Source organism: Musa acuminata, chromosome BXJ2-8 (assembly GCF_036884655.1).
Source record: "Musa acuminata AAA Group cultivar baxijiao chromosome BXJ2-8, Cavendish_Baxijiao_AAA, whole genome shotgun sequence".
NCBI lineage: Eukaryota > Viridiplantae > Streptophyta > Magnoliopsida > Zingiberales > Musaceae > Musa > Musa acuminata.
In genome coordinates, this window is record NC_088345.1 from 49,632,552 (window position 1) to 49,657,066 (window position 24,515).

At 40.3% G+C, this 24,515-nt stretch overlaps 3 protein-coding genes and 2 long non-coding RNA genes across 11 annotated transcripts; 3 read left to right on the forward strand and 2 right to left on the reverse strand.

The window, feature by feature from the left end:
- The first annotated feature begins 894 nt into the window (after positions 1–894).
- LOC135619988 (uncharacterized) lies at positions 895–5,174 on the forward strand. Its single transcript, XR_010489588.1, has 2 exons — positions 895–1,546; positions 2,250–5,174. It is a non-coding gene; the product is annotated as an uncharacterized LOC135619988 (long non-coding RNA).
- A 2,590-nt stretch (positions 5,175–7,764) lies between these two features.
- Positions 7,765–14,219, forward strand: LOC103996120 (uncharacterized). Of its 6 annotated transcripts, XM_009416957.3 has the most exons (6): positions 7,765–8,033; positions 8,918–9,647; positions 9,740–9,820; positions 9,958–10,367; positions 10,433–11,694; positions 12,229–14,219. In XM_009416957.3, exons 3-6 carry the CDS (start codon positions 9,813–9,815, stop codon positions 13,840–13,842), a joined length of 3,294 nt encoding a protein of 1,097 aa, XP_009415232.2. In that variant the 5' UTR covers positions 7,765–8,033; positions 8,918–9,647; positions 9,740–9,812; the 3' UTR covers positions 13,843–14,219. The 6 variants fall into 6 exon arrangements, with proteins under 6 accessions (XP_009415232.2, XP_064978602.1, XP_009415230.2 ...); XM_065122530.1 differs by lacking the exon at positions 9,740–9,820; XM_009416955.3 differs by lacking the exon at positions 9,740–9,820 and having other exon boundaries at positions 9,478–9,647.
- Positions 14,220–14,993: 774 nt separating this feature from the next.
- Positions 14,994–17,609, reverse strand: LOC135619990 (rac-like GTP-binding protein 2). 2 transcript variants are annotated; one of them, XM_065122534.1, is made up of 8 exons: positions 17,236–17,588; positions 16,938–17,025; positions 16,736–16,845; positions 16,229–16,292; positions 16,052–16,116; positions 15,883–15,948; positions 15,625–15,728; positions 14,994–15,339 (listed from the first exon to the last, which is right to left on the reverse strand). In XM_065122534.1, exons 1-8 carry the CDS (start codon positions 17,332–17,334, stop codon positions 15,306–15,308), a joined length of 630 nt encoding a protein of 209 aa, XP_064978606.1. In that variant the 5' UTR covers positions 17,335–17,588; the 3' UTR covers positions 14,994–15,305. The 2 variants fall into 2 exon arrangements, with proteins under 2 accessions (XP_064978606.1, XP_064978607.1); XM_065122535.1 differs by lacking the exon at positions 15,625–15,728 and having other exon boundaries at positions 17,236–17,609.
- Positions 17,610–19,879: 2,270 nt separating this feature from the next.
- Positions 19,880–21,419, forward strand: LOC135618390 (protein SPEAR3-like). The gene is made up of 5 exons (XM_065119274.1): positions 19,880–20,168; positions 20,305–20,394; positions 20,542–20,600; positions 20,686–20,776; positions 20,867–21,419. Exons 1-5 carry the CDS (start codon positions 19,974–19,976, stop codon positions 20,978–20,980), a joined length of 549 nt encoding a protein of 182 aa, XP_064975346.1. The 5' UTR covers positions 19,880–19,973; the 3' UTR covers positions 20,981–21,419.
- An 873-nt stretch (positions 21,420–22,292) lies between these two features.
- On the reverse strand, positions 22,293–23,542 carry LOC135619991 (uncharacterized). Its single transcript, XR_010489589.1, has 2 exons — positions 23,005–23,542; positions 22,293–22,856 (listed from the first exon to the last, which is right to left on the reverse strand). It is a non-coding gene; the product is annotated as an uncharacterized LOC135619991 (long non-coding RNA).
- Positions 23,543–24,515: the final 973 nt, after the last annotated feature.

The following is a 24,515-nucleotide window of genomic DNA, read 5'->3' on the forward strand; positions in this document are numbered from 1 at the left end:
AAGAACTTGACTTGGAAAATTACATTTGGTGGGTTGATTGGCTGTTGATCAAATGAATATCTACTAATACCAACGACTCTTTCTTCATCAAAGCTTCCAACACCCAGTGATCTTTGTTAAGATAAAATGACCACATCAAAGTTCACCAAAGGACTTCTACTTCTTCTTTAGGAGAAAAGTTGCTGCTCTAATGAGTAGTTGTTCACAAATCAGCAAGTTTTTCTTGTCTTTCCTTGAGATTGGAATTTGTTTAGCAACTTGTTTTTGTGGCCTGCAAGATCTGAAACAAGATTGGCCATATATTTTCATGTGCCTGAATCCAATTTTGGTGGTTTCTTTCTCATATGTTAAAGCTATTAATTTTATGAGGTTGAGAGTGACTGATCTCATAATTATAAATATGGTTACTTCCTCATAAAGCAAAGCTAATAATTTTACCTAGTATTCATAATTGATACATCATGTTTGCTTGTATGGTTAGTGCCTGCACTTGCAATTAAAAATAAGAGAGACAATGATGCTGGAAATAAAATCCAAAACATGCAGAGGTGTGATGACAAGTATACATGCTGCAAGTGATTTGAGATTTAAATACAACATCAATTTCATATTGCATTTTATTTTCCAATTGGAAGCTTGAAAAAAGACATGACAAGAAGTCTATTCATTTGCTTTATCATATAAAATGGACATGATGCTGTTGCAGGATTCAATTATCATTTGGTGGACTGAAAAGGATATGATGAACAAACAAGAACAAGAATTTGAGCAGCTATTGAGGAAGAAAAAGGCACATTTGAATTTGTACATTTGATGCTCTGTAGAAAGGTGAATAAGTTGTTAGTAGAATGGCTTAAATGAAAGCAAATATAATACACAGTTTATCGGGTCGGATCCATTAGAATTTGTACCAAGTTATTGGATCTTAATTATGTGTTCATCCTCTATTTGGTTGATGGATCCGTAACAAGGATCTACATCGGTTTCGGATCGGGTTTTAGTTAACGGGTCCAAGTGACATCCTGCTAAACAGGGATACTTCTTTAGCACGCCGTCCTCCGAAGCCTCCTCCCGCCGCCTCCTCGGAGCTATGGATGCCCAGAAGATCTTGCTACGCAATGGCCGCCCGGCCTCCGCAGGCGTGAAACCGACGACGACAACGCCGCTGACCCCAACACGAGCCACCTAGTCAAGGGCTCCCAGATGAAGCGCGACTCCCCGGAGATCAGCCCCGTCGAGCGCCTCTCCGACCGCAGGACGGAGCTCGCCAAGGTCATCACCTACAGCTGCCCCATGTACCCACAGGGTGGAAGCCGCAGCATGCCCTCCCGCCACGCCGACGCCGTCCGCTACCAGGCGTGCCACCCCCCCATCAAGAACTTCAAGAACCTTGGCGACATTTGCCTCCCTGAGGCCATCCCCAAGAAGTTGAAAGAAAAGGGGATTGTCCAGCCGACCCCGATCCATCTGCAGGGACTGCCGGCGATTCACGGGCTGAGGAAACTGTGGTGATGCAGGACGAGGTCATGAAAATCGACAATTGCAGGTACGGTAGCAAAAAGATTTTGTTAATTTGATGATTTCAGGCAATGCATCATCACAAAGATTCACATTTAGCCATTCTTGTTCATGCCCCATAGGGCATGAAATAGCTAGAAACATTCTTTGCTTCTCTTATGAATTCGAATCATTGTATAATCTGGAGGTATCGAAATCAGTCCCTTTTCGGTTAAAAGGCAGTAGGAAGATCATCATGAGTCCTAAGTTCTACCATGAAAATGCCTCATGCACCTCTAACCATCATTTAGTACTTCTTGCATTTACCGACTTCTTTCTCTCCACTAAAAACAAACTTTACACTGACATTCAAAAAAAGAGGTGCCTCAATCTTCTAGAGTTTCAAGAAATTTTTAGGTCCGACCAGGATGAGACATTGTATGAAGTCAAAGTTCCAGATGGATTTTGGCTGAATATTCTTTCATGTAGAGACGTGTAAGGTCAACACATGATCGGTGCAGCTTTATACCTGGGAATTCGTCCGACCTATTACGGGCAAGATATAGGCGAATGCATATGAACAAAGAATGCACACCCATGTCCCTTTTGTTTTTATTGAATGTTGTTCTCTTGCAAAAGTAGGATCCTATTTAGTGATTCTTTCTTTCAAGGTGGAGTTCAGAAAGCTTTTGCTGTTTCTTTGTATTTGTTTCATGCTCGTGATGTATAAATGATCTTTGAGTTCCATGCAGGACAGAAGACCTTCCAACTGAGTTTGCTTTTCTAAGATTTCAAAGAAGTGGCTATCTTTTCTGAGAAATTTTGTTTGTTATTTTCTTAGGACCTTGAGCATGAAAGAACATGAGCTTTGCTCTCAAAAGAATAGTATTCAAAGTTGTTCTTTCGGTTTGATTCTATGACTTATCTGAACTCCCTTTTTTTTCTTAAATGAGGGACAGGAAGGCTGACCCATCTTTCATTTCACCTATATGATCTTTCTCACATATTTTTCGGTACACGTAGTTGCCATTTGAAGTGGCTGATAGGCTGGTAGACTTGGGCTTTGAGGATGTCATACATGACTTACTCTTTAATGCTGCCATGCCCAAAAAGAGATACAAAACTTTACAAAAAAGTGCTCTAATGAAACCCGTAACAATTAATGTGGGAAGAACTGGAGCAGCGAACTTTAATGTCATTCAAGAGGTTGAGTACGCGAAACAAAAGGAAAAAATTGAATGCCTCAAAAAGACACCTCCAAGATACTAGTTACAGTTGTCTTGCAGGCCAATCATGCGAGTGATGACACGTGTGATATGTTGCATAATATTTTTGATTATTATTATTATGATATTTTATCACTTTATATTGGATGATGAATATATTATGATGTCCCTAGATCTGTGCAATGAGAGTTGGATTATGATGAGATCATGATAAAGAGACTATGATAATGAGATCAATTCGTCTATAAACACAAATCATAAATATTCCAGATCATATGTTACTCGAGAGGGACATCGAGATAACTGAATAGACCACTGTGCTATATACCCATCTATATGATGGAGGCAACTAGTTTCATGGCTGCTTGTGTGGGGATACTAGGGATATAATGCAAGTGCTTATTGGAGAATGAGTTCACTAAATGATTCGCTTATGGAATGCTGGTCGGTTAATGATACCTCATCGTCAGACAGCGATTTCATGGTCTCAATTGTGTAGCTGGTCATTAGACTTGAGACACCAAGGATGTCTTGTTTGAGCACTTCATTCTTTGATACCGGACTTGTAGATCTGGAAGTTTTAGATCTAGCACAGTCGGTCGTCGGGAGTGATAGTCCACCTTACGAAGACAATTAAATGTCAATAAAGGGATGAATTCGATAAGCGTGAGACTCGGATTAGAGTGAGACCCGAATGAATATCGTATGAGCCTGACGGTACCATGCCCGATATATGATCTATGAGATATTAGATGAATGAGGGACTATAGATACACGGTAACTGAAGACAAACAAGTCCAATGGATTAGATCCCCTTGTATCGTTTGAGAACTATGACGTAGTGGCCTAGTACGTCTATAATCGATGAGTTGAGTGATCACTGAGTTATAAGGAGTTCTAACAAATGCAGCTCACGGCCAGCTTGATATTGGGCCTAGAGGGTTACACATATATGATGAACAATGCGACGAATAGAGGATTGAATATGAGATATCCAATAAGCCCCTGTTTTATTGGATCTATTGGGTGAGACCTAATAAGACTTAGAGTGATTGTTGGATGAAGATTCAATATCCATTATGTCATAGGTTATTGGATAAAGATTCAATACTCAAAAGGAATGATCCATTAGGGTAAGTTAAGAGAGCTCTCTATATATAGGGGTTGGGGCTTAAAGAGTCATAGGCTAGACCTCTATTGCCGCCACCTCCTTCATCTCCTCCCTGCCCCTTCCTCCAGTTGACTGCATCCTCTTTGGTGCGTTGTCGTCGTATCCGCTGTGTGGATCACTGCTAGAGAGGAGTTTGCGAGAGCTCCTTCATCCATGGACTGGGATCTGCAGATTAGGGGATATACAATCTCCCCTAAGTGAGAACGTCTCAACCAGTTTATGCAGTTACCAAGTTTTTGTCACTTTAAGTTTTTTTGCTCCCAATCTTTACACGACGATTAGATAAGATTGTTTTGGGAAATCAGTTTTTGTTTTTATTTTTCGTTGTGCATGTGATGCTCTCTGCGATTTTCCAACACAAGAAAGACAGCATGGATGACATTCAATGAGTATCTTCTTCTTGTGGGAATTGAAGTTGTTGTCATTCATGTTCTCAAAGACCAGGAAGAAAGAGAGCACAACATTGCATCCTTTTAAATCTGGTGAGAGGGATGTTTTGATTGCCACTGATGTTACTTCCAAGGGCCTTGATTTTCCTGACGTTAATCATGTGGTTAATATGATATGCCTGCTGAAATTGAGAATTATATTCATCATTTTGTCAAAAGGAGTGGTGTGGTAAAACAGGAACAACAACAACAACAACATTCATAAACAAGAACCAAACAGAGACAACTCTTTTTGACTCGAAGCACCTATTACAAGAAGCAACTACAACAACAACAACAACAGCCTGTTCTTGGGACATAACAACTTATTGTTTCAGTTTTGGCAGCACTCGATGACCCAATGAACGGTGATGCTGTCACCGACACAAGTGAGAGTTGTGCATATTGTGGTGGGCTTGGTCACTGAATCCGACTACAGGTTCAACAAGACTACAGTAATCAGAGATTAAAATCCTTCTATTTCAGGGTGCCTAACTATTTTCAGTTGGACAGTGGCTATTAATCCAGTGCATTGTTGACGTTCCAGCAGTTAGTAACTGGATGAATAGATGGTGAAAAGTCAGATCTTAGCACCTCAGAAATGGCAATGTTAAATTACATGCTACCGAATGATGCAAATTGTTGTAAGATTTTAATATTTGTGAGATAATAGTGTATACACAGGAGTCCGCTCCGCTGAATGTCAATTGAGAGGGAACTATGTGGTGAAACTTATGGTGGATGTATAACATGTAATGTGATGTTGCGGGAAGAATGCTATCCATGTACCAACTCTTTTCTGTAAATGGTTTAGCAGCAGTACTGTATGCTGATGATACTGTTGCTATTTGGCACTCAGCTGTTTGTTATGTTCTTTGGGGGGGGTTTCAGAACCCCACAGACCTATTTCAAGGATTTGCTTTGATATGACTTGTCCATTGCAAAAGCTGATGTTGATGAACAAGTTACAATTGTTCTCTTGGCAGCTACAGAAAGCACCATAGAGCATAATTTTTTTTTCATGGAATCAGGTCAGAATTAAGATGGTAAAATTTCTAAGATCTTAGTAGCTTCTGTAAATGATAGTACTGTTCTTTGGACTCTGTTGTTCCTTGTGATTATTATCAAGTGAAATGCAGTATATCTTTTTGCCCTTTCAGATGTATTTTGCATGTTCAAGGAATGATATTGATATGAGACCCACTTTGCAGTCAAAGATTTGACTTGGATGGTCGGTCATTCAACCTAGGTGGTCCAAACATCATTTTCTCTATCTAGACATTAGGTCTTCACATAGTCAATTTCCACCAATTTAGCTTTTTACTAAAAGGTCTCTCAAATGCTCCTGTAACTATCATCTTCCCATACTTTTTTTTTTTTTTGTCTTGTTTACCATAGAAAAGAAAATCTCACTATCTCATTCATTCGAAGAAATAATCGGTTTATTAACTCGATAAATTTAAACCATTAGATCACGATGTTCAAGTTAATGGTATTATAATATCTCTCATTTATGTATTTTCTCGTATCCATGAGTATTTCTTTTTTATTTGAAATTCTTATTTAAGTATAATATTAATATATCTGTTTTTGATACCTTTCATGGTGACTAAGCCGATTAAATAACTAACTCATTAATTTAATATAATCGGATCACTAACCCAAAATGGCTTACCGCCAAGTTGATGCTAAATGATCATTTGGTGTGGATGAAGTATGTGTATATTACCTCTCCATCAACTGAGGGCTGTTCTCTTCGTCCTGTCCTCTCCCAGTCGGCTGAGTTGAGCATTCGTGAGGTCTCTTTGAGAGTTGAAAGAGGAATTCCAGCTCTTCTCGTATCAATTCCTACGGTTGTCCGCTTGTCTTCTGGCTGAGAGAGAGAGAGAGAGAGAGAGGGAGTGGCTCAACCACTGACTGACTCCATCGCCCCCCCCAAGTCAACGCAGCAGCTTCGAAGCAAAAAATCCGATGTCTATGAGGTTTATCTCCTCAGAAAGACCAATCGGCTACTCATCCTCTACATTGCTACGAAAAGTACGAGCACTCAGAATAAATGCTTTGTACGAGCGAGCAAGACGATGACTTCCTTCGGCACCAGCTAAATAGAAATGGTAGCCTCTGACCCTCGTACAGTACACATCCTGCTCCAACACCAAACCGGAGAAGATGTCTCCTCTAGTGCTTCTTCTTTTCCCTTTTTCTTGATGTATCCTTATGACGGAATGGTATTTGCCCAAGTATTCGACCCAAGCAATCATGGGGATGACGACTGATCATATGCTCATCACCGAAACGACCTTTGACTCACTTGGATGAACAGAGAGAGAGAGAGAGATAGAGAGAGAAGGAGGAATAGCCATGTACAGTGGAAATTACGGGAAGAATTGCATCTGTTGTCAAGCTTTCCCTCCCTGCACACGCCTTCACAGTAAAGGCAGCAGCTCCACAAGAGAACAAACAGTACACCATTGTAGATGACCAGAAGAAACAGGCAGCTGCGTCCACTGTTCTTCTCCCCAGGAAAGTAGCTGTCTCCCTTCCATTCATTAATCAGTGTTAGAAGGCATATTAGGGTCATAAACAGTTTTCTCATTCATCAATCGGAGTCTCTCTCTCTCTCTCTCTCTCTCTCTATATATATATATATATATATATATATATATATATATATATTACTGTTCAATGTGTTGTTATCGGTGATGACACAAGCAACAAAGATCTGTCTGCATAAGGTGAATGTGAAGTACTTATTGTCGCCATTCATGATTCTTAGTGCGAGCAGGAGAAAGAAGATTACTTTACCGATCAAGGGGTTAAGTCTCGCGACTTTTAGAAGGCATCCATTATGATCGTAAGGTTTGGTAATGATGTGATGGTGTGGAGCCAATTAATTCCTTGTTCTAAAACTGCATCGAAGTGGGCCATTCGGTACTGTTTCCTCCCTAATCTAATGCGCAAACAAATATCCAAATGCGAAGATCTTTGCATAGACATGTGTACGAAGTAAATCTCCTATCGGATCATCTTTCAGCCTTCCTTGTTGTTGTCGCGGTCACAGTAAACACAGCGAGAATGGAAGAGATCAGAAACCCTAAGAGAACTCTTTGGATTCTTGCACCAAAAACAAGCACATAGCTGCTGCATCACCCACACTCGCCAAAGGCCACAACTTTTTAGCTGGACCCCTACCAGAGGGAAGGCACCGAGAAAGCAACACCAACCTCCCCCTCTCGTGGAGCGAGCATCTCTGCAACCATTGCCCCATGGACGGCCGTGATCGTCTTCCTTGTCCCTTTTCTGGCAACAGTGGCAGCTCAGGTTAGGGTTTCAACCCGGGTTGGGAACTAGGGTTAGGGTTAGGGTTTTGTTGCGGGATCTTCTCTTACACACAAGCGAGCGAGCATGTGTGTGTGTGATGGTTGCGGAATGACATGTCACACCGCATGTGCCTCCGTTTACTGCTTATTTATGTTCGATGGAAGCGGGTATTCTATCTTTTGCTTTTGGTGCCCGTAGATTCCCTCTCCCACAAGCAAAACCCTAGGATAAAGTTGGGGTTTCCCGAAACCCTTTTTGCCTTCCGATCGATCCCTTGCTGATCTCTCTCGCCTCGCTCGCCCCGATCGGGACCAGGATTTGGCTCGCGATCCAGCGGTGAATCGCGGTAGAAGCAGCAAGACGATTCCTTTTCCCGGTTCCTCGGAGGAGGTACTCGTTCTTTACCTCGGTGGAAAGAGTTTTGGGTCCAAGGTCGGATTTTTATCTGTTTATCGCTCGAGAATTTGGTCTGGAATTGGTGGGGTTTGTTCTTCGATGCATCTACCGCGTGTGGTACGGTTAGGGATGTAGTCCAGAAGTTGAATGGAAAAAGGAGCTTCCTTTCTGTTGTGGACTGAGGTTTGTGACTGGGCCTTAGACTTGTGATCTGGTGGCCTGTTTACTCCTTTGCGGAAGTGGGTAACCGGCAAAATATGGCTCGGATGATGTGCGTTATGGGGTGTATTTCTTTCCACTTTTGTTATTTTATGTGGCAAGTGTTGATTCATGTTGAGCATGTCCTCTGCAACTTCTGCTCGTGTGTTTTCATGCAATGATCTTGTGGTTTTGGTTGACTTGACGAGCCCATCTGTTAGCTTAATTTATGGTTTTGCAAACGATGGGAAGTTGGAGAAAAGCTTTGTTTGTTCAAGTTTTCTCGCGGAAACGCCATTATTTTCCCTAGGACAATTGCGATATACCATTGTCTCATTTTGATGCGTTATTTTATGATTAGTTTCGAACGGTTGGAGGTTGATTGATGACTGAACTTGATTCTCACCACTGGTGGAGCACCGGAAGATTGTTTTTCTTATATTTCATGCTGCAAATTTGTTCTTTCCCTGGTAACCGAAAACCATTGCGGGTCATCTTTTCCCTAGTGTAAGTGCATGTTATGTGCTTGAGTTAAAGTCTCATTGTGCTACGGATTTGCAAAGGTCCTCTTTTATCGGTCACTGTCTTGTGCTTTATTCCTTATTTTGTATTCATGGGGACTACTACTGGTATCGGTTTAAGTTGTATTCAGCGATGCCTGCTTCTTGTTTCTTTTTCAGTTTCATGTTGGGGAATACGCTCGTCTGTAAGAACAAGGTCTTTCCCATGTTGTTTCATTGTGATGAACCAAGTGCAGCCGTGGTCCATCTAAGTTCTTGAAGGAAGTTCTTTCACTTACCAATGTCATGCTTCTCTTTTTCTATATCTAAGAAGTTGTGTTCTTGCAAAAATGTGTGAAGCAAAATGATTATGGTTACTCTTACATGATTGGTTATATTTGTTGTTGATATTGTTCCGCTCCTTCGATAAATATTGATGGTTATTAAGTTGACTAAATCACATTAATTGTTGTGATGCCCTGATCATTTTTGTTTCTTGGACAAGTGTATCATTCTCTGTGTAGATCCTAACACTAACTTTGTTCTTGCAGTTTGTCTTGTGTAAACTGTTATACTGATACTTTTGAAAAAGAAATTGTTTTTTGACCAGCTATGGCTTCCAATGCACTTGAGTCTAAATAAGTTTGATTTCTTGGCAGTGCTTGAAGTTGTCTGTAGCATTTGAGTCTAAATAAGTTTGATAAAATAATAATGCTGTTCGGGATTCTGTTATCATACAGCAAGACGAAGCATACCCGGCAAAGACATACACGACCTGCTGCATATGATTGCTCTCATTTTATTAAGCTATGGAAGTAGATGTAAAGGAGCTCAATACCAAAGGAAAAGAATGTGTTCGTTTGGCTGATGGCAAGAATGATGCAGATGAGTGCAACCATTTTACAATTCGGTAATCCCAGATGTCTATTTACCTGGTTCTTACCGTTGAAGAGGATTTCTTAAGATTAAACATGTAGGACTTTTTTGAAACTTGACATTCAGGATGGAATGCTGAATTGCTGCTTCTCTCTGTGGCCCAACAATTAGGTTCTGCTAATTGTTGTAACTTGTAACTATGGTTTGGTAACATGTCCTACTTTACTTTTATATAAAACATAATATTTACATACTGAATACAACATAAATGAACTTGTTGATAACAGTTACCCTTGTATTACTTGCTTTAGTAAATCATAATTGAGATTTCTCCTTGTTAACAGTGGTTACGTTGCTGGTGTTCGGAAGAGGGATGCAAGGATTTGTTGGCCATTGTTTATGCCCGACAATGAAAGTTCAGATATACTCGCCAACATGCTGCCACCCCTGCATGTTTCTAAGTTCAAACGATGGAGTTGCCTGAACTGTATTCATATGATTAACGCTTCTGCAGATGCAACAGGAAATGCAGACTCTACAAATGTACAACACAAAGATATAAATATAAAAAAAATTCTTTTAAATGATGATACAAAAAGGTTATGTTTTCATTCTAAAGAATGTGAAAACATCGTACATGGGGAGAGGCTAGTCTCAAATTCTTGTAACAATGTTAGTCATGTCAAACCTAGCACAGCACTATATTGTGGCAAGAAAGAGACTGGATCTACAACAGAAGATGCAGCCAGAGAAGGTACCTGGGCTGTTTCTCTATCTTTATCATCATGAATCTTCATAATCATTTCCTTCTTTTGACAGGTACACAAATATTTATATGTGAGAAATTTAGATCTGAAGAGAATCAAGATCAGACATTCAAACCTGCGTTGGCTGTGGCTGAAGGTGTGGAATTAGAAGCAAGAGAAACCCAGACAAGAAACATTATGGTTACTCAAAACAAATTTGATACTATTCATCTTTGTGATGATGTTTCTCCCCTGGTTTCTGTCAAACCAAATAGACATTCAACCAATGGAGTATCTGATAGAGTACTGATTTTCGGAGGCACCAATCCTGCAACATATGGAAACAAAGATAATGTTGATGGGATTGCTGCCAAAGGCAAAATATATGTAATACCTGATGGCATGCCCAAAGAATGTAGGAATCTGGTTGGTGTTGATCTTGGCATTCTAAGAGATGATGCACTAACTGCAACTGCAGCTAATGTCACCAATTATGATTTTACAGGCTTAGATCAGAGCAACAATGAAGCATCATATGGTACTCTAGATTTATCTGATGGTGTGAATTGTAGCCAAAATCAGAACAGTCTGTTGAGCAGTTCACATGAAAAAGTGAACCACAAAAAGGCTCGTAAGCTACGGTTGCTGGAGGATATTCTGAAAAGTGAAGAGTTACATGTACCTAAAAAAGTTTGTGCTTTCAAAGGAGATGCAGAAACATGTGAAATGATGAACAGTGATGACCGATGTTCAGTTGGAACAAACTTTGAAGCTCAAACCAGAAATTGCAAAAGCAATCTTGCTAGCCGGAACTCTGAAGTGACAACTGCCAATCCTGTTAATGGTGCAGAAGCTGATCAGAGCAAAGATGAGGAGGTTACTCTACTTCATTGGCTAAAGAAGGTTTCTAAGAAATTTGTCACTGATGACTTTCAAAACAAGAAGGCCCTTGGTGCAAAAGGATCTGCTGAAATCATGTACATGGAGAAAGTTGGTATATCTCCTAGTACACATAATGAGAAGGATGCAAATCCTCTTCCTAAACGTTCTGGAGTAAGTAAACAGAAAAAATGTTATAGTGTTGAAAAGGAAAATAAGGTGCCTCAAGTTAAACCAAGTGGCCGTTGCCTCATATCACAAAAGGAAAATTTAATTTCTAAAATAGCAATGATGAAACATGTTTGTCCTGACAATGTTTATCCTAAAATGAGAAACATGATTTCTGCACCTGGGAAACTAGTTAGGAGTTGTGATAAAAAAGCCAACTTTAATAGAAGGAAGAAAAAGGCATCACAAGTTGAGGACAGAAATTCTTTGCAGATAAACTGGTCAAGGGTATGTCTAGCAATCATACATCTCATTTTACTTTTAATTTTATTCTTGATTTTCGATTTCTCAGCATTCACTGTTTAAGATTTTAGTTTAGTGTCACACTGATCAGCATCCTTATATTCAAGCTTATGTTCAAGCTGTCATATAGTTCAAAAGCAGCTGGAAATCTGTTATAATAAAATCTTTAATGTGAATGTCGAATCGGCCGAGCCACACTTGATAAAATATTGCTGTGTAAGAGCTTTTAATTGTTAAATTAACTTCTGAGTGTGTTCTGACTTCCTTGGATCATAATGGCACCTAGGATAGGAAAGTAAAATTTTAGATATGGGATCAACAGATGTGTTTTTTCCTTGTGCAGTGCTGATAATTTTATATTCTTATATTGTCCTGGCTACAAGAAAATGCAAATTTTCAACAGCATGTGTTTATGGCTCATAGTGGTAGAGTATTCCTTTTAGAAAAATAAATAGTATTATGTTTGATAAATGAACTTATGTTTCTGTCTCACATGTACATGCTTCTTCACAAATGAAGAAAGGAGTGGTAAAGAAACGAAGGACCACAAAGATGCATGAAAAAGAAGCTCTAGATGACATTCCAATGGATATTGTCGAACTCTTAGCTAGAAACCAGCATGAAAGAAGTCTGACGAATGCTGAGATTGCTAGCAAAAAGCATCATGAGTTGTCAATTATAAATGGTGAGATAAGGTCTGGAAATATTTCATGTGTATCTGAATATTGTGGAAGCAAGGATACAAATGCCCTGTATAAGAGCAATGCCCTGGTCAATGATACAGTACATGATGTTCCCACTGCCTCCTGTGGTAAACAGAATGCTGACCATGGTACAGAAGCCTACTATTGTGCTAAATATCAGAAGCATATCCTCATTGATCTGAACCAACAAGCTACAGAGTTTCCGGCAATTCCAGCATATGATGGGCACCAATCCAGTACAACTCACATTCCTGTTGTTGATCCTAGGAAAACCCATTCTCTTCCAAGTTCTTGTGGCAGAATCAGGATGCAAGATTTCGGATCATATCAAAAAGATGGAGTTTCAGCTCAGAGTTCAGCTGCAGGTACCCATGACATGTTGTCAGCACCAGTAAAAGGTAGAAAATATGGAATCAGTTCTGGGAACAACCATGCTCATTGCAATTATGGAAAAATGGTACCTTATGATTCAGTTTTTGATAGAAATCAGAACACAGTTGTTAAAACAACTGATTATCAGGAACCAGTGATGCTAACTGGTTCCCATATACTGAATGCGGGAGGAAAATCTGAGCAATCCACAAACAGGACAACTCAACCAACCACATCTTGCACTGTGGGAGGAGGAAACAGGTGCCATTCAGGAGGAACAGGGCCAATGGATTTGTCTAACAATGATATGATATCAGCATTACATTTGCTTAGGCTAGTTGATCAGGCAGCTCTGACAGGTACATCATGGGATATAAACCGTGTCGGAATTGCCCAAAATTCCAACTTAAATTTTACTAATCAATCCACTCAGGTGCCTGGTGTGAAAAATGGGGTCAAAATTAGAGAAGCCCATCAAAATTCAGTTGCAACTGGGTACTCTGCTCATAATCAAAATGAGGGAAATTTCAGCAGACCTCACCGCCCAGTTCCTAGAGTAGGTGTTCTTGGGTCTTTGCTGCAAAAGGAAATCATGACTCGTTCAAACAAGTGTGTGGCACCACTGGGTTGTGGAGCTAGATGGTCTGGCGAACTTCCATCTTTCTTCACTGAAGGAATAGGGAGAACAGATGCCTCTTCTTCAGCTAACCATACTGAATATGGTGATCACAGTAGCCAACTCTCTGTGACTGCAAGTACCAAAACGATAGTAAAAGCTGGTGATTCTCCTGTACATAAGTTTGAGATGAGGCAGGTTCGGGTCAGCAAAAACAATGAGCTCATCCAATCTGTTAGACATGATTGCACAACTACAAACTGCATTGTCAACAGAAACCCTGCTGACTTCAGCATACCTGATGAAGACAACATCTACATGCGAGGGTTTGAAGATGTAAGCTCTAAATGTCCGTTCCCCCACAAAAATCCATGGTATCAAACTCATCATGATGGGAAGAAGTGGCAGACGATGAAGCTTCCAGTTCTGAAGGGACCTTGAGTAGCAGAAGAGATGCTTTGCATTTCAAGTTTAGCTTTATCTGCGGGAATTATCCTGGTAGCCAATCCTTGTATGAATGTTGTTATATATACACACACTAGAATTTGGTTTGCTTCCATCTACCTTCAGCTACAAAAGCACAGGTGATGATGATGGAAAATCTTCAGTCGTTGCAAGTCTGGGCCAGTATACTGTTAATTGTTAGCTTCCTCAAAGAGCTTATCCAAGCTGTGGAATAATGTAAAGACATAAGCATTTAGGTCCCCTGACTGTCAGTGAAATAGTATATAGTTGAGTTGGTATGTATGACCATCTTGATGTGCTAATGTCTCCCTGTGATGTTAAATCCTAATAATAAAGTGACTTAGAAGAATTTAGTCTGTTACTGTCCTTTTGAGCCTACTTTGGCTCAGCTTTCTGTGGTGATTGATTCTACTAATGGAAGGACCAAATGATGTCATGTGCCTGGCTTCTTTCAGTTGTCTTAATACAAGAGCTGAACACTGTTTTATGGTAAATTATTGGAAGCATAAGATGCAGCATAACTTTCATGTGGTTCAGTCAGACACAGCATGTCAATTTTTTGACTAGTAGTTGCAGTCTTGCCCACTCTTCGTTGATGAACAAAACTTTTAGAGAACATTGATGTCAAGATTTCATAGATATCAATCTTTTGGATTGAGCTTTGCAGCTTCATGTACATCCATCCTGATGGCACTAGCTCTCTGCACCTGCAAGGACTTGTTCTCACTAAAGGCTTAATCTGAGAAAAAAATGTCTTTGTCCATCTCTTCTGTCCATTTAGAGAGCAACAAAATAGAGGACTTGTTTCTTCTTTCACTGCCAACTTTTCTCACTTCCAGCCAAGAGAACTCATCCATGCTTGTGCCTGTTTGCAGGCACTTTCCTAGACACCAATGATAAGGACTTACAACCAAATGGCCCATCATGAGTTTGGTTCAGTAAGTTCTCTCATCTGCAGCCTTCATTGGCACATCTTAGTTTAGGAAGTGTGAAGTACTGATGAAGTACTGTTATGATTGGGCAAAGCTTTGTATTTTCCCCTATAATTTGTCCAGCTGCATGCAATAATTATTTACAGGATGATAAATGAGCAGCTGCAGAACAATCATTGGGTCTTTGTTTCGGTCTTGGAGACAATCATCAGGCCATGGTTGCAATTCTCACACTAAAATAAAATTGTTTACAACAACTTCAACTCAATGTCACATTAGTTTAAGATATAGAGGTAGAGATTGAATTCATCTTCCATATTACATCATTAAGAGAAGGGAACAGATTCCTTCGGGAAAAGCATGAGAACCACAGGTGGGTTCTAATCCACCTATAGAAAACATTAGTCAGCAGATTTGGTGAACTGAAGACCCAGCAACCAGTAAGTTCCTGCTAACTTGCATACTCCCATGGCTCTCAGCATACCATGATTAGTTTCTTTCTAATTTCTAGGCAACACATGCGCCTCCACACACAAAATTCCTGCAAAAAAACAAAAAGGTCAGTAGTTAGAGGTGTCACAGCACAAGGATGGCAAGAGAAAAATAAATAAAAAACAAATCTTCGATATGAAGTTGGTTCATGTGATCGATTAACAATTATAAAGATGTTGCTTTCAACAACAACAGAAAAAAAAAAAAGGAAAAAGAAAAATAAATCAAGCTTCATTTTGAAGGTGGGCACAAAGAACAGATAAAAATGCTGATCCTAATTTACCACATCACATAAATATTGGTAGGGATTAATGTTTTGCAGTCAGCTACTTACGCCATTAGACAACCAGAGTTTCTTTTATTTTTCTTGGCCATCTCCTTCCTTCGTGAAGGTTGAAGAACTACCTTGATTGCAGTATCGAAGACAGCCTTGACATTCTAACCAGTCGATAACAAACAATAAGATAAATGGTTCTCAGTAAATTACTGTCATTTACGAAAAAAGAATGAATCATTTTAGCAGGTTTCACTTCAATTGCATTCATGATAAACCCAATGGATACCGATATCGAATCCTTCTTGTACTACACACCTGTTGGGTTTTCGAGCTACACTCGATATACGCTGCAGCACCAATCTGTTTCCTGAGCCCTTCTCCCTAGTAAGGAAGAGAATGCAATTCTTAAGCCTCAAAACCAGCTAAATAAAATCCAAATGTAAGAGAACTGATACAAAAGAAATCGAACCCAGAAGCTGCTTACCTGTGCTGCAGTTATTGTAGTTGCAGCTGGATGATCAGCAAGATATGTTTTGTCATTGCGAAGATCTGAAATTTACAAGATAACAAGGTGATTAAAGTTTTCAAAGGGCTAATTCCATAAATTAATTAACATGATGGAACACGAAATGACCACACACACACACACAAACACACACACCTAGCTTGGTTCCAACCAGAATAACTGGAACTTTGGGTGCAAAGCGACGGAGTTCAGGCATCCACTGATTCACAAACCACAAAGATCACAAGTTCTAAGGGTGAGAGGAGGAATCAAAAGTTCAAAACTAATGAAGCAACAACGCTAATTAAATCCTGAAACCAAGTAGAAATAAGCATGTAGCCATTCTTACATGCGACGAAAACATAATGTAATCAAGATATTATTGCCAGTTCTGGAAAAAGCATGACAAAAAAACTATCTGCCCAAATCCCTGCCTAAAATTTGAAAATATATTAATTTCTCATCTCGTAAGACAATTTTTAGATGTAAGTAAATAGAAGAGATTATTGTCAGTTCTCGGGCCAATATTCTCATGCAAGAACAAGAAAAGCACCAAACCGAAAGGAGGAAGAAACATAGAGCTTCGATCCAGATGGTTAACAGGGAATCAATGTCCATAACATGAATGCCAATGCAACAAGAAACTGATACTTAATCACAAACCTTCTTAAGAACATTTTCATAGCTTGCCCTGCTAATTAGAGAGAAGGCCAGAATAAATATATCTGCTCCTCTATAACTCAGAGGCCTCAATCTGCTATAGTCTTCTTGTCCTATAGACCTAAAAGAGTTAGCTAACAAAACATTGCAGATCTAGTAGGCAAAATCAACTAAAGGAAAGGGATGCTGTCGAAGATATTAGAACCTGCAGTATCCCACAACCCTAAGTTGACAATGCTGCCATCCACAGAGACATTAGCACTGAAGTTGTCAAACACAGTAGGAATATAATCCTGCACGTAATCAACAAATAACCCAAAATAATGTTGATTCAGTCAGGACATGTAACTCAGAAGCCCGACTACAAATGATACTGATTCATCATTAGACATCTGCCATGACGCCTAAAACAAAGAAGAACCAGGTTTGAAAGAAATCGAATGCTGCCAAGCCATACAAGAATCGAAAGAAATCGATGAAGGAAAAAGGGGGTTAAAGCATACGGTGGGGAACTTGTTGCTGGTGTAGCAGATGAGCATGCAGGTCTTCCCCACAGCCCCATCTCCGACAGTCACACATTTAATGAACCTCGTAGCACTCATCCTCACTCTCCGCTGATCTCCAGCCACCTATCGGGTAGAGAGCAAGCAAACAAGAAGGGAGACGCTATATAGAAGCCGAGGCACTGATGGGTTTGCTTCTCTTGGAAGCCAGCAGGAACATACAATAAGGTAAAAGAGCAAGAAAAGCTGTGAGGGGGGCGGGGAAAGTTAATTACAGCATTGGGTTACAGAGCAAGAAAGTAAGACAAGGAGATGAAATGTAGCTGTCCGAGAGTTGTACAGGAATGTAGCAGTAGTTATTAGCACACTAGATTCAATGACACCAGCCTTCTTTTGTCCCATTAAACATTGCAAGAAGAAGGTGACATCTACATGCAGCAAAATCTAAGCTTGGTGAGCTCGAAAAGTGTCCGTAGGTGACAGTAAATGGAGCTCTAAATAAAGCACAAAAGAGAAGAAAAATAAAAAGAAAAAGAAGAAAAGTTTGGCCTCGGAGTTTGAAGCTTGAACGTCCTCCTCCTCCTCCTCCTCCTCTTCGTCTACTTTTGTTGACCGGACGAGGTAACGGGATCTGTCTCAAATCCGACACCAATATCTACTTCTCTTTTTGTTCTGAATCCAAGGATGAGCATTACTAAATCCGACAGTTTCTGTGCCCATCTGTGCTGTGGTAAATGAAATTTAATCTTAGAATAAATAAATAAATAAATAAATAAATAATCGGATTAAAAATGAGAACAAAAAACAATTTTGTATTTTTTAATAAAAAATTACGATAATAAATATATTTGAAGATCTATCTGCATTTGGAAATTCATGTTCTAGTGGGTCCCAAGAGGAGTACCACTGATGACTCCGATCACAAGGCAGGTGGGCGAGCGGGTACGCGACGAAAAGTGCCAAGAATCGTAAGCGAATTACGGATTTGCTGTCTAGTCTCAGACAGGATCTAAATAGGGGGAGAAGGCTGGACCCTGCCTCGGCGGGTGCAGGTGAGCCCCTCGCCCCCCGGAGTCAAGATTTAATGGACGGTCGAGATGAAACCAGAAGCCATCATGATTAGATCTGGTCGGAGTCATTTCCTTGATCGACTTGATTCGAAGAATCTAATCGATGGGCCGCAGATGGGGCAGATTAGGCCCAATTGGCCCAACAGATTTCAATTAAAGTAGTGCAGTCGTCGTCGAGCACACGGAAGTCGTATCATCACAGGCAAAAACTCTTCTTCTCCTGTATGCTGGTCGTCTGTTCGATGCCATCCTCAGAGGGGACATGCCTTCTTCCATTATTCTGCGAAGAATTAGCTCATCAGCTCCCTCCAAATTATATGCACATAATGGAGCACACCATACACATTCACATTATAATACTCCTCATCAAACCTTCAAGTGAAGGAATGCAGAGATCTATTGTATTCAAATGAGTTGCTGATGCTCTCTCTCTCTCTCTCTCTCTCTCTCTCTCTCTCTCTCTCTCTTATTATATCTGAGATGATGACGCAATGGCTTACACTAAATCTCAAACCAGTTCCCTATGACTAAAAAGACATGAAGCTTGATCTCCACATCTGGTCTTCCAACCTGTCACTTGTCTCCTTCGACGTTGAGGTATTCTATGTAGTTCACTGTTCTACCCTCCTCCTTTTAACTACATATATAATGAACATTATCTAGAAGACGTGCTGTATGTTCCACCCAAAGAACCATGGATCGACTAGAAACATTATTGTGCACCTGAAAACACAGGACTTTGCTACAAGAACATGAGATATGTGTTTCATCGGAGCCTAAACTGAGTGCCTTTTGCTCGAGATGGTGTGATCAGTTTGGCAATGGCCAAGGCGACTCCTGGGAGAGGAGATTTGGCAGACACATACTATGGGTATTGGAGTCCCCCAAGCGTGGCTCCTGCCTGCTGACTCATGTTGATGATATGATGATGTGACATGTTCTTCCTTCCCACCACGTTTTGTTCGCGAGGATCATTCAGATGCACACCGACATCTTGATTCGATTCGATCCATCTGGCGCATACACGAAGGCACCAATTCAACCAGGCTACGGTGCTTTCAAAGTAAATGGGGTTTACACAGCAAAGAATCTAACATTGACCAGACACCCAAACAGGAACGAGATCTGCTTCAAGGCAGCAAAAGATTCTTGCAGTAATGGTAGAATAGAGTAGAGCAAGTAGGAATCTAGTGGTCCTTGTCGCGCACGTGCAATTGGCCGTGGAAACCAAATCCCAAATACCAAATCCAGATACGAATCCAAGGATGGCAGCAGCTACCTACGCTGCGATCCTCTCCACATGACATGATCTGTGGAGCAGCTAATTAGCAAGCCTTTTAATATCATATCAAAAGCCCGTAAGTTTCTCTGAGCCTTTCAGAAAAAGAATATATGAAGCTAGATTTTAATATTGTTAAATTGACCATTCTTTAGATGATGATGACACTACCGATTAAGAATAAAATCCACATAAATCTGATCCAGCAATGCATTCATTGGTTTCAGGGAACAGCGCACCCTTTTGAACGGCTGTTGGCGATCCATCTTTGTCATTTCGTAGTATTCTATACGTTGATCTCTCTCTCTCTCTCTCTCTCTCTCTCTCTCTGGTTTCTGGGCTTCTTCTCCAGCACTAGTTTGGTTTAGCCGTGGAGATCGGAAGGAGAGATGGAAAGCAAACAGTCGAATGGATTAGGGTCGGGAAGCGGAAGAACTGGTTCCTCCAGGAAGGGGAAGAAGGAGCGGTCAAAGCAACCCCAGAGAGGACTCGGGGTGGCTCAACTGGAGGAGATCAGATTACAAAGTCAAATGGACGAATACGTTTCTTCGCTTAACCCCCCATTCTGCAGCAATCTCAACATGGTCTCTCTCCGATCCATGCATATGCTCGAGTTTTGAGGAAATCAGCAACTTTTTTCTTGTCTTTTGTTGTTGTTGTTGTTCTTCTTCTTCTTCTTCCTACGAATTTAAATAGACTCTCTCATGGTGATTGCCTTAGGAACACTCGAGAGTAGAAATGGCACCTTCATCATCATCTCCCTTGTCGCGGTCAGGATCTTCATCCTTTGCACTCCGTCCTAATATGATGGTATGTCAAGCTTGCACTCGCTCATTATGTGCTTCCGCCAAAGTAAGCAAGAGACTAAGAAAATAAAAGAACAATGTTTTCGCAGACAAGAAATCCTCACATGAAATAACCCTCTCATGTTGATTATTCTTGCTACGATGGTTGTAGGTGAGATTTGGAGATGCTGAAGAGAGAGGCATCATTCATTATGGCGAGCATTGGTCGAGGTAATGCATGCAGTTCAATTAGATTTTGGGTGGAAAAAGAAGTTCTACACGATCAGCAGATATCATTTACTTTTCGTGTCATCAGATCGCAATTAGATCAAAGGAGGAGTGTTTCTTCTCCCCACTGCTATGTGCCACCAACTTTGACACTGTCCCTCTTCGAACACAACACTGAGGTCGTCTTGATTTCCTTTGCTTCTACGTAATCTTTTAGAACCCATCATATATGGCATGCATTTTTATCATGACTGTCATCCACTGCACAGGAGGATTCGGCACAGAAGAGGAATCAGCATGATCCAAGATTAGGATCGATCGGTCAGAGTTCTGATACCAATGATGCGCAAGAACTAGACTTGGATCTTAAACTGTCACTCTGAATGCTTGCAAGATCCCTTGGTGTATATTCTGCACATCTGCATGTATTATTAGTCTCAGTTGCATAATAATGCATGAGAAAATCTTGTTCTGACTCCAATATCCAAAGTGTGATGCATCGATGCATAGATATGATCTAAGCTTGCTTTGTCATTTGTTAAAGCTGACTTCTAATGACTGGTATTGAGGCCAGTGCGAGAGTTCAATTTTATGGCACGAAGGGTGTGTTGATACAAACGCATCTCCTCAATCCTGTGGAAGTCTGAAGCGATTGATGATGTCTTGGAATGATATCACACCTCTTTTGTCTTTCTGCTTTGAAGCCTCCACTTCAATCCATGAGCTCGCGCCATCGTCGTCTCTAACACATCAGTTGGTCCATGATGGAAGCGAGAACAGTAGTCGAGAGAAGACTTCCGACGATGGCGGATTTGCTCTCCTCCGGTCTGCTAACTTCTTCCTTCACCTCCTCCTCAACGACGGCCGACTCCGCCGCTGGATCGGGAAGAACAACCAGATATATCCGAGGTGTGCTCGCTTACGCACGCATGCCCGCTGCCAGGCGGCGGTCGTCATACCGCCGACCACCTCAACTACTGAATCCGTTGAACGGCTCAGATGCACTTGATGGGCGCAAGGAATAATCTTGTTGGCTTGTGGACCAAAATCACGTTTGGAGATATATATATATATATATATATATATATATATATATATATATATATATATATATATATATATATATATATATATATATATCCTCTTATTCTAAAAATCTCAAAAATACCTCTCAAAAGTTATTATATATATTTTCATTAAAATCCAAAATATTTTCTCGCCAATTGTTCATAGTGTCTTTATTTTAAAAATATTATATAGTATTTTAAAAATACTATATAGTATTTTGATTTCAAAAACACTATGAGTACAAACACAATACACTATACAGTGTCTTTGAGTGTAGTGTTTTTATACTATCCTTATTTTTATGAATGAAAATACTACAAAACTAGTTCAAAAACAACAGTGTTTTTAAAATAATATATAGTGTTTTATGGATAAAAACTAGGGGTGTTAGATTTGACTGAGTTTAGGAAGAGATTTTAGGGTTTTGAAAACTTTTGGATGAAGTGAGTATTTTTAAAATTAAAATTAAATAATTCAAATATGAATGGATTAACCAAACTAAACTAAGAAAGGCTTAAGTATATGATGAGTCTAATATTTAGTTAAGTATCTTAGAGTATTGGTCCTCTTAAGTCTCAATAAGTTAATAAATTAATTATGTCATGAAATTAATTATGTAATAATGAATAATATCAAAGTTGATCTACATTAGACATGACAAATAATTTTTGTGTGGTTCAACCTCACATATACTATATTGATCCCCGTCATAATTTGCAATACAAAAATAGAGAAGCGTGTCTATTTACAATCATCAATAAGAAGATGATGTCCGGCAGCGCATTACGGTAGAGAGTCGGCTACCTAAAGCTCACTACGAGAGGATCGAGCTTCACGCGGTTTATTGCCGTACGTCCGTCTCCGCAGAGGAAGAACAAGAGAGTGACACAGATCAAGCCACGACGTCGTTGGTCCGAAGAGGACAGGGCTGAGCGATGAAGGAGACATGATCGCAGCCGGCGGCGATCACCAGCTTGCTCTGCCACTCTTCGCGCGGCAACGACGAGCTCGTGGCTGCCGCCGCCGGCCGCCTCAACTGTTGCCGGTAGTACTGCTGCAAGGCCAGCGCGTTCCGAGCTTGCATCTCGATCTCGTCACGGCCGTCGCCATCGTCGGAGGTGAAGCTGCCGCGGCACCCTTGCAGGCATTTTGCAACGATGTAGAGGAGGATGCGCAGCCCCAGCAGCGTCCCTGCAATCATCAGAGCCAGTAAGAAGTAGCCACCAGCGGATCGGTGGACGTGCCTGCAGCCGAAGAGGCCAACGCAGACCATGGTTGGTCATCACAGGCTTCTTTGATCAACCCCATATCTTATTTTGGAGTTCTCATTATATTATACCTTGCTTGGCTGGAGTTGGCCGGAGAGCTTTGCACCTATGCCTTCCTTGCTGAGAGAGGGAGTTAGATTTGTCAGCTATCCATTCCGACTGAGCAATATACAATGATTATAAACTATGGATGCCATGAAAGAAAGTAGTAGTCCTCTAATGGTTTCTACCCATGTAAGACATCTCAAAGAAAAAGTCTGCCTACCACAATCTTCCTAAATGGTGTCAATCCAATGCTCTTTAATCAGATTTAGTATGGCTAAGAAGTTTAAGGTCTAAAGCATTTGCTCAAACATTATATATACTCGATTGCCTTGTGTAGGCTGTATATGTCTATCATGACATCCCATGTTACTGCATAAAAGCATGATAATGATCTTAATTTAATGAAATGGTCAGATTAAATTTTAACAGCCACATTAGCTGAATCTTCCTGCCTTAAACCATCATTTACTTTGACAAGCTTTAATGATCACCAACCCAAATTTCTAGATTTCTATCTTAATTGACTCTAGAATAAACATTTCATTTAGCTTGAGAAGTGTTCAAGAGTACCCGGTTCAGTAGGTAAGCAGCTGTCACGGCTGATGGTACTGCAATCAAGTCTTGCCTTCTTCATAGACTTCCTCTTGAGCTTTTTCTCCATTTACAGCCCATTGGAGATGAACTTTAGCTGTGCAGGTCGATGCAATATTTGTTCCAGAGGGTGAGCCACAGCATCTGTCACCACCAAACCAAGGGAACCACATTCTATCAGCAGGTCACCATTTGGATTGGCTAGCTGGTCTTGTATTAAATCTTTCCACCAGTTATATTCCAATTGTTCCATTAACTAAAGCAGATGTCAGCACACTATTGCAGTCATGGGAACTTTGTTTCTTTGCAGCTTCATAAATCATGGCTAGGCCTGTTTATGTTCCTCTAGGTACACAGGCATCCCATCCAGAAGCTGTGCTTTTAGAGAACATGAACATGATGCTGCTTTTTAGGCATGATGAATTCTTCTGGGAAGGAACATGTCAACTTGTTCCCAGATCTTTTATCTTCAATATGAGGTCACCTGTAAAGTATGAGAAAGCTTCACATGTTATTATCTGTCTCCTCAATCAATTATTAGCATAAATGTGATGCCTAAATACAAGGCTATGAATTCACAAATTTTGGTAATTAAGAAACCGGCATTATAACTTACAAGCCTTTCCTGATATAGAACTGCAAGTAGTTCTACATTATTCTGGAAAGCTGTGATGTTCAGAAAGGAACTAGAATGAGACAGCCAAACCAGATGTTTAATTTACTAGTCAGAAGAGAAGAAAAGAGAAGAAATGGTCATATCACAAAGTCCAATACACATTACCTGGCTCAAGCTGCTGAGAAAAAGAGAAGAAAAAAAAAAGATTAATTGTCAAGGAGTATCTTGCATCAATTTGTATCATGTTTGTTTACTAATTCATAACTAAATCAATATGGAAGTACATAATTCACTAATTTACTATTCTAATTGCAGTAGTAAGGTCCCAAG

What these genes read in the sequence shown, in the direction of transcription:
- LOC103996120 (XM_065122530.1), top strand. Translation starts at nt 9,547, where the DNA reads ATGGAAGTAGATGTAAAGGAGCTCAATACCAAAGGAAAAGAATGTGTT. An exon ending in TGCAACCATTTTACAATTCG is followed by an intron (nt 9,648 to 9,957) that starts GTAATCCCAGAT and finishes CCTTGTTAACAG; the next exon opens with TGGTTACGTTGCTGGTGTTC. An exon ending in TGCAGATAAACTGGTCAAGG is followed by an intron (nt 11,695 to 12,228) that starts GTATGTCTAGCA and finishes TCACAAATGAAG; the next exon opens with AAAGGAGTGGTAAAGAAACG.
- LOC135619990 (XM_065122534.1), bottom strand. Translation starts at nt 17,334, where the DNA reads ATGAGTGCTACGAGGTTCATTAAATGTGTGACTGTCGGAGATGGGGCT. An exon ending in AGGGTTGTGGGATACTGCAG is followed by an intron (nt 16,846 to 16,937) that starts GTTCTAATATCT and finishes TTAGGTCTATAG; the next exon opens with GACAAGAAGACTATAGCAGA. An exon ending in GTAGCTCGAAAACCCAACAG is followed by an intron (nt 15,729 to 15,882) that starts GTGTGTAGTACA and finishes TCGACTGGTTAG; the next exon opens with AATGTCAAGGCTGTCTTCGA.
- LOC135618390 (XM_065119274.1), top strand. Translation starts at nt 19,974, where the DNA reads ATGGAAAGCAAACAGTCGAATGGATTAGGGTCGGGAAGCGGAAGAACT. An exon ending in TCTGCAGCAATCTCAACATG is followed by an intron (nt 20,169 to 20,304) that starts GTCTCTCTCCGA and finishes TGATTGCCTTAG; the next exon opens with GAACACTCGAGAGTAGAAAT. An exon ending in TATGGCGAGCATTGGTCGAG is followed by an intron (nt 20,601 to 20,685) that starts GTAATGCATGCA and finishes TCGTGTCATCAG; the next exon opens with ATCGCAATTAGATCAAAGGA.